Source organism: Paramacrobiotus metropolitanus, unplaced genomic scaffold (assembly GCF_019649055.1).
Source record: "Paramacrobiotus metropolitanus isolate TYO unplaced genomic scaffold, Prichtersi_v1.0 Parri_scaffold0000028, whole genome shotgun sequence".
NCBI classification, from domain to species: Eukaryota; Metazoa; Tardigrada; class Eutardigrada; order Parachela; family Macrobiotidae; genus Paramacrobiotus; species Paramacrobiotus metropolitanus.
The window spans coordinates 718,691-728,068 of record NW_026570248.1 but is presented as its reverse complement, the minus strand read 5'-3'; the positions used below and the strand labels follow the sequence as shown (position 1 = coordinate 728,068).

At 40.0% G+C, this 9,378-nt stretch overlaps 1 protein-coding gene across 1 annotated transcript; it reads left to right on the top strand.

The window, feature by feature from the left end:
- Positions 1-55: 55 nt before the first annotated feature.
- Positions 56-3,529, top strand: LOC129588099 (uncharacterized). Its single transcript, XM_055482162.1, has 9 exons — positions 56-558; positions 620-803; positions 866-1,008; positions 1,168-1,345; positions 1,483-1,616; positions 2,017-2,076; positions 2,203-2,444; positions 2,508-2,598; positions 2,830-3,529. The coding sequence occupies exons 1-9, from the start codon at positions 481-483 to the stop codon at positions 2,974-2,976; spliced, it is 1,257 nt and encodes a 418-aa protein (XP_055338137.1). The 5' UTR covers positions 56-480; the 3' UTR covers positions 2,977-3,529.
- Positions 3,530-9,378: the final 5,849 nt, after the last annotated feature.

The window sequence follows — 9,378 nt, the reverse complement described above, 5'->3', positions numbered from 1 at the left end:
ATAACCTGCAGGTTCGTTAGGTGCTTCTGCTGCTACTGTCATAAGAATTCGCTTGTTCTACTTCGTGGGTAGTCAAATATCAGATTTCTTGAAACTTTCGCCAGGAATTTTGGGAACGTTTGTTATTGTGATTTCGTTGTGATTTTCATTCACTAAGTATTGAGGAATACTTTTCATGTCAGGTGATAATTAAGTTGAGCAGAATATAAGGCTGATTTCCGCTCGCGCTGGAAAGCATTTCGTTGTGTAGGAAAGTTTACTTGTTTTGGATAACGTTATCCCTAACATTCTTAGCAGAAGTACTTGTTGTTCAAAGTCACAGCTGTAGCGTTGAGTCTTTCGCAAAGGCTCCTGTAAGTTTCTGCTGTTGTGGGATTGTGGCAATTTGTCTTCCCAGTTTATCTTAAATAATGGCATCCATGTAAGAGTACAATGGACTATTAATACCCCGCCGTACTATGTCCACATTATGCCAAGTAAATGACTGATTCAAGCGTTTCTCGGGACTCGCTCGCCCCCTCGTGGCTGCGTTCTTCCGCACACAGCCCGACACAGTTGGTAAATTTTTATCAGCTTCCCCGCGATGCATTTGGATTGATCCAAGTGAAATTGTTCGTAGTTTCGGCCCAGTCTTGGCTCGCGGCACTCCGTTGACGACTCATGGGATCGGGCAGCTGCTGATCGAAAATCGGATAACAGATTCCGTACTCAATGGATCCATGGTGATGCGCAGCACTGCTCGCATTCTGATCAGTTCTTTACTCACGGCAATAATCACAATCGAATCTCAGATTTCGATGAAGGTAGGGCGAGTGCGATAGGAGTTTTTTTACGAAAAGAAATTATACGTTGTTTTGGTTCGTAGAAGTACTGATCCGCCGCTCGCACAGCAATACTTTGAAAGCCAGTAACGGTTTTGGTTCTCGTCACGGCAATAATCATCATCATTTACGGAACGGACGTTCAAAATATGATGAACATTTCCGGCATGGCTCCGCATTTACGAATGTAATTTTGAATTTGTTTTTGGCTTGTTAGCTGGTTTTTATTGGCAGGTTACGAAATTCCGTTCAAAACGACAACACCCGGTTAAGAACGGCAATTATTTATCAGGCACACGTACATGGAATTCATGACATGGGTTATATTATTTTGCTGTATTTGTAGGGTTTGTCTGTTCGCGAGGCTAACACCGGTTCCAATGGGATCTCGTATAGTTTTGTAGCGACTAAAAACCTTCAGGCCACGCATAGACCGAACAGTCCTCATTTGCAGCAAAGTGATTTTCCCTCTCTTACTCCGATGAAAGCTGAACCTGCGACCGCAGCGCAGAATACTGTGTGGGGTAAGTGTACATTGTCCATCACGCTGCTTATTGGTTATTTGAATTAATAGACTAAAATAATATTGTAAGATTTGTTTTCGATTGTATTTCTGTGAAAAGGATTAGATCATCAGAATAAAGGATTTGTCTGATATTAGGTAAACCTCCCCAGCTAACGAAGGTAGTCAAAAGGAGCCTGTCCAGTCAGAGTTATCTGGGAACTGGCGGCACTGTTCTCGGACCATCGTGTGAAAAAGCTTTTCTTGGCGCAGTATTAGGCAGCGACCTCAAGGTGAGTTAGATATTGTTTCGGTGGATTATACATGACATTCCGTAGGAATGATTTCGTGTATCGTAGTTGGATACGAATCAAAGCGCAAGCACTTTGCTCTTTCGGCTTTGACATAATCTGAAACTTTTACCTTATTACCTCCTGGCATGAGGAAGAATTATTATTATGTAGTACAGTATTGCTTAGTGAATCTTTTCGTGTTTAAGTTTTAATGACTGTCACGGCGTAAGCAGCTATTTGTTATCCTGATGGCTTTTGCTTATAAATTTTGAAAATCTTTTGAAAGTTAAAAACTGAGGATAGTTGTTTGGCTGGTTATTGAAGGATTGTCAGCTTTTTTGTACGCTTGCGATTACTGCAGATAAGGATTATTGGTTTTAATAGTCTTGGTACGTTTCAGGAGGATTTTACGCTCGAAAGTAACGGGAACTGTGAAAATGGCCTTACGGAATGTGACTATGTAAGTATAACGTGTAATCATTTCAAATAGTTTAACACTTCGCTTTGCGTAGCGCGTTAGTGTATTGCAGTTTTAAATGTTGGATTTTAACGGAAGTTCGCTTTTTAACTTCGTTTTCTTTTTCAGTTGAAAGTGAACTATCCTGAGCCGCCTTCAAGCCTTGATGGAGATAATGATGCCAAACTGAGTTTCACCGATGCGCATAACGATATCGAAATTCATTCGGAAAGTGACGAAATCTGCACTTGGTCGATTAATGGAGAATCACGGGATTCTCCATTAATTGACCATTGTTCACCATCGGGGATGCTATCGTCAAGTGGCTCGACCGGGAGTGTAGAATCGATAGATTCGCACCAGTCCCACTTGTAAGCCGTTCTTCGCTACTGGTATCGCGGTACATGTACTGCACGTCCTTTCATAATTTGCAGGTCAGGAACGACTGCTATGATGGTCGAAGATCTTTTGGACGAAACGATTGCTGAAGAAGAGAAACTGCAAATAATGCATGCTTTGGAAGAGGTAATTATTACTTACTTTTTGTGAAAAAGCAGTTTTGTATTCTTGTGAAGGAGTCCAGATGACCAGATCAGGCAGACCTTCGAATTACTGTTTGCGTGGTAATACCGAGACGGAGATGCAGATTATATAGTTTTTGATTTTGATAAGATCTGCATCATATTCCATAAATTCTGTTCCTTCGCAGTGAATATGTGTCTTGAACGAGAGTTAAATTTCTGCTTTTGGTTTTAGCTGAAAGAGCGCACTGGCTTTGAATCGTACTACGAGCGTATCGCTGTTAATGACACCAGCCATCGTGAACGGTGCAATTCGCACGTCGTTACCGACGGTAAAACTGAAGACGATGATGAGGATCCCGATGACAGATTCCTGAAATGACTGGTATTTGGTGTTTCGTCGGACTGGATCCAGCCTTGTTGTTTGCCACATTGGCGCATTTTGATTCTGTTATTCCGACCCAGCTCCCTCAGTTGCCTATTCTGCTGCAAGCCACTCAACCTGGTGATGTGACACTAGATTGATTGCCGTATAATGCGATGTTTGTCATTTTGATGCTTCTGATATACTTCCTAATAATAATTTTGATAGTTGTAAAAATGATGAAAGAATTTAACTTGAAATGCACACAACTTTACTTCCGAAATGATTGGGATTTTGGCCTTTCTATCGATTGTAGCAGCACTGATAAGTGACCTCAACGTCTTGTGGCAGAAGTATTGGAGATAGTGACTATTTTAATTTGATTTAAAAAGGTTTGCTTTAAATTTTGCTTGGCTTCTTTGGTGGGTACAGTAAGTACTTTCTGTACGCTTTTTAGTGCCTACATGCCACAAGGTTACTCCCAGAAATGCAGAAACTGCCTTGGCTTTTTCGGTACATGATAGTTTGTTACAGGCACGATGGAATGGCGCATGATGTAGAAAACAAAAATAAAACTAGCATAAAACAAATAAAATGTTCTACTTTTTTACCGTTTCTTTTAATTTTTAGCTTATTAAGAACAGGTTCGACGAAGTTTTGGCAAAAATTGTTGGTCATCTACTTAATTACCAATGATGTTGACCTAACCGTAGATACTGACCTCCAGCGTATGTGATTTGCCCGAAAAAAATTGTATGAGGCAGCTTTAGAAAGATTGCCGTGCTATCGGATGAGAAAAATTCGTTTATCCAGCCACACAGTTTTTTGTATATGGACTTATTCTTTGTATTTTTGGATGGAGGACCGACTGGACCGTTGATACAGTAGTCTCACGCTTTAGTTTTACGAGTATGAACGAGAACTCATACAGAGCTGTTGATATCATTTAGGTAATGTCGTCATAAATGTACAGCAATTTATCAATGTTCCCCAAAAAATTATGGCGACTGGCCGCTTCTTCCGATTGCGGGCAGCGGCCTATACCAGGATAGTATTTAAATCAGAAATCTCTACTGAAAACTGAATCGAGTGAGTCGGGGTGACAAAGCGCTAGCCGGCTAGCCCCAACAAATCCTGATAGTTACCCGTATATATAGTGGTGGTGTATATATAATGTAACAGTGGCCTATCTGGCTACTGTTCTAGTGGGGTGGCGATCAGCCTTTACCACGATTAAACGGCTGTTGGTGTGAAGGTGGCACGACCGGCAACGATGCGGTCGTGGACGCTCTTAAGTCTTAACTGATGTTAACTGATGTAACGCAATTACACAGGTGGCTCCGATTGGGATGACGCAGGTTCATCCCAAGCGGTCAAACACAACAACGTAACTCAAGGCATGTTTAATGACAAGGCGTTCAAGAAACGGAGCAAGGTTGTAAGCAAGGGTTTCAACAAGAGGAGCAATCAAGTAGATGCAAGCTGTAGCAAGCTGAGCACAAGACTGAATTCTAGAAGTTCATGAGAAAGGAAACTAGCCGGTAAAGTGGACAAATTCATAACGCGATGGAATGATTCATCATAACTGGGCGGTCTTATCGTTCGTATAAATACTATCGCTACAATAAGATGGCATTTTTGTGGAACTTAAGATTGTACTAGAGATTGTTTTCTGGAACTTTTGTATTGTATTATTAAGATAAATTAAATAAAAAAAATGCGCGCATCTATACAGCTTCGAAAGGGCTTGCGTAGTATTACAAAATTTACGAGATACTGAGATACTATCACGCAATACTTCACTGTACGAGGTTTAATATGAAATACGCTTAAACTGACATTCGAGGAAGCTGCTGTTAATCGAGTAGTTATCTATTGACTCCGCATGGCTTATCTGAATGAGTGTTATTTCCTGCAACGGAACTAAAATTGAATTGAGCCTCAAGACCGGAAGCTAAGAAGCTGATGTGCAGCACCAGTGCCGCCCCTAAGGCTCCAGCAAATTTATCTATTCCATCATATCTCCACATCGACGCTACCTCGCATAACAATATTTACTCGATATTACCACTGTAAGGAACCAAAAAATTTACGAACAACTATTCTGTACAGTGCGAAGTAAACGTTTTATTTATAGCACCTGCACATGAATTAAATAGTAAGTAGTATTATGTTTATTACTAAGCACGCACAGCTGATCATGATATTACATATGCTCCCACTCGGACAGCTTTAGTGCAAATTTGCAACTTTAATGTTATAGCGCATGAAATTTAGACACAGTTATTTCAAACTTTGATAGATGATGTTAAGTGTTAAGCAGTATCAACCGGAGATCCATCTTTTAAAGTAAGTATGCTGCTGCTCATGAATCATGATTCAAATCACGGTCAATGCCTACGACAATTAAAGGTTATGACTTTGTATTGTACAGACACTTTATCCATACTGTATGAGGTGAGGGTTTGTGGCTAATATATAATTGTACTAGATAGCTAAAGACCAACAGTACGAAAAGTGGCATCATAATGATGTAACAATGTATACTTGGCGAATTGATAATAATTTAAGTATATATACATATTGTATATTTGATAATGTAAGTATCTATATATTGTACATTAGTAAAATCTTTGCATACGTAAGTATTGTATTCTAACATTAAAACGGACGAACACTATAAGGCGGCCTGTTGTTACATACTTTAATGAAGGCACTTTTTGAATTATTATAATTAGTGACGACGTGTTCAGTCATTTCTCGGAATCTGATCCATGATATTGGTCCACGGGACACTTCGATAAAAAAAGAAAGTTTACCTTATCCAGAGAATACCATCACATTTCGGTACACACAATGCCATCACACTTCGGTACACACAATGCTGCAACCAATCAACAAAAAAGTGAAACCGTACATGCCATACCATATGCATCACAGATGGTGTGCGTACAAAATATTTGACTTTGCAGAATAATTACTGAATATTAATTATGTCGGTTTGCGTCAGTTGCATGCTCTATCTAACAAAGTGAGAAACGTCCAACGCGGGTTTTCTAACGCTTCTAATGCTCGAATCTTAAGAACCGTGGTAACTGTTTAAAACTTTTTAGCAGCTTAGTATCGCCTTGACTACGTATACGTACGTAGGTTTATGAAGCCCCTATCAGTTCGTTCGATCAGTTTTCGTTCGCGCAATCACAAACTGAACTGCATTCGCACCGCTGGCTCGGAGCATGAATATGATTATTGCACTTATGACAACTTAGTTTGTAGGTCACGGCATAAAAAGTTAAACAGCGTGCACGCTTCCGATCCGGTCTAGATGAGGACTCGAAGCATCAACTTCCATAGTATACGTAGAGTGACAGCCATGAATGTACAGTGGAAATTTTGGATGGACTTTGCCGATTCTTTGGATTAGCTGCAGGGTTATACTGGTTATACATAGCCCGTCTGGGAAGTTAACTCTACTTAGCCTGTCGCATCAGGCGTTTGATCCAGCTCGTTATACACAGAAGCGCTTTCAGCAACTCCATCTTAATATAGCCGCGTCTCTGGGGAGAGCTTCGGTCGAAAAGTGCGAAGAAAATCGTAATCATCGCTTAACAGAAATTTGTATATCTCCTAGTCCTTCACACGTCCCCTATTGCCGTAAACAGTGTGTCGTTTTGTGCCGTATGCAAAAGGTCAGGGTAAATCGCTTGGGGTACCTTCGGCTTTTATTCTGGTTGACCACTTCGATGTACTTTCATATATCCGCGTACAATAAGCCGCCCAATTGCGTGGCTAATATTGCGGGCTGTGAATGTATCATTTTGCAATACTAGCACTGGTAGCCGTACATGCGTCGCATGAAGTATCCCGCTAGGCGCCACTTAATCTCCACCCCTTTTAACTTCCTTCCGTTTTGTCAATTTCTTGTCCTCGTTTCATATGGACAACCATAAGCTGGTCCCGGCCTGTTACAGCACTACAGCGATAACTGGATCAAAACCGCAAAAACCTCCTGGCAATAATTTATTAGTCCATTGCGCTCTCCTCTCCAGTGAGTCAGGCCGTGTCTGCCTATTAAACTAACTCCTTCAATTGGAGTGCCTCTATGAAAAACCATTAGAAACTTGCTGTCGCTCGTAGTAAACAACGTTCCTCTGTTAAATTTCTCCGTGTTGCTGCTGTTTGCACGGTATAATACTGTTCAGTGTCGCACTTGTTCCGCTGTCTATGTTTTTCTCACTCATGGATGCCTTTTCAAGGATACTTAAATTTTAAGACTTGTAACTTCAGCAGACATTTTCGATTACGCGCCGATTCAACTGGCCGGTGCATCCGAGATGAAACTGCCCGGCTGGCGATGCTGCAGCTATTCGCTTCCTGCACGCTTGCATATTTAAATTGTTTTTTCTGCGATTTTTGGAAACCACATCAGCACCGACGTCTACTTTGTGGTGCAATATTAGCCTGATATTAGATTTTGGTGCACAGCCAAAAGTGTTTTGCAGAATGTCGAGACATGATTCGATGCTGCCGTAGCCGGCTGTATTATACTCTGCGCCGAAGCAATATTTGTACGCTTAATGTGTTTGCGATACATCTGACACCGCATTGCACATCTTCTCCGTGTTCACCAGTCACCGGCTGACTGTGGCCACTGTGTTTTGCAGCAGTTCTTTGGCACTGGCATATTAAGACGCCGACAATCGAAGACGAAAAGAAACATGGATAAACAAGGATTCCACATGGTCGAATGCAGTGTTCAAATTCTTCTGAAAAAGCAGATACATCCTGTCCTGGATTATATTCCTTTATTCCCCGACGTCTTATACAAGTAAATCGTGGATTACGATCAGGTTACATCAATCATTCCTAACCGCTTACGGGCATCATGGGATTTTGGAAGCCATCCTGTCTACGACCGGCTAACGATTACTGTTTACGTAAGCTTTATTGGTCGAAGACGACCTTATATTAGCTTTTTTCCGGCATAGTGACTTTATGAGGAAATGAATTGCGGTATGTCCACTAAAGCGGTCTGTGCTTTTATTATGCTTTCTATGGCAAATCGACAGAGTTGTAAGAGTGTATATTTACTAACTTATCCACTTATCTAGCTGTGACAGTAAATTATCTAGCTGGTAAACAGCCAGTTTGTTAAGTTTGACTTGCGACACAGAAAGATACACTTTCTTACGTCTTATGAGTGTGTGTACACAGTTCCAAATTTAAAGTCCAAGAGAAGGAGAAGCTGAACGATTGTTGCTCGCAGACAGACATGACCACCGTTATGGTGGTGATCTCGAAAAATGGCAGAATCGAACCTCAGCAGGTTTCCGGAAATAGTAGGTCTATTGTGACTGCCTAGTCCAGATAATTTCTGGACGAAAGACTTGGATCGTCTACTTGGATGGGTTAATTTTTATTGTAACATTCCTGCTGTTGTAAGCTTCGTGTAAACTCTTGCAGTTTGCGGTTACTTATAATAATATCAGGGTAAAATTAATTTCAAGGAGAATGCTTTAACATAATTAATTGTGGCTTGTGGTAGGTAAATCGTTTGCTTGTAAAATTAATGGTCTCAGTGTATTAATGGCTCCGTTGATTCGAGCGTTTTAACTTGTATTTTGCAAAGTAAGTAAATATTGTTAAATATTATGAACGTGGCAGAATGTCCGTAGGAAAAAAGTGTAATTACCGATTGGTGTGTTATTCTATATAATGTTATAATCACAATAATCCAGATAAATCGTAAATCGGTCTTAGCTAAACGAGTTCCAATTCCATACACTAGCTGCCTGCAATTATCAAAGAGAAAGAGAATCATATTCGGCTATAAAATTAATATGTCATTTTGATTAAGTTGACGATATGAAAGACGAATAAATGTTAAATTTTTATGGCACCTTGTACATTGTGAGTCCATAAAATGTTACAGTACAGTAGTGCAGTGCATACAAGCTTGAAGTAATAAAAATTTGGTTATACAACCATTGCCTTTTTCCATGCGAGCTGCAATGAGTTGTTAATACTCATGGACAGAAAAACGAACAAACAAATTTTCTCCATACCTACCATTTATGGCGCGTAATCGTGCCAATTATGATAATCATTTCAAGCTTGAATGGAGCAAGACTTTTCGTAAACGTCTAATTCACTTAAAAATTGTAAGGTTAAAATCTTTAGTATCGCTTCGAAACATAGAAGCATACATATGATGGATAATAATTAATATCTTGGTATAAATTTGGCTCCCGCTTTCGTGCACAGTTTCGTTTAGAATTTGTCGGCTTCCGATTTACTTTAATGTTTAAAAAGTAAGAAATAGTTATTTAAATTTCGTACTACTGTATTTCAATTAAGTCACATATTTAAATATTTTTTAACTAACATGACTTAAAAGCAGAAAGGCGTATTAGAAGGTAT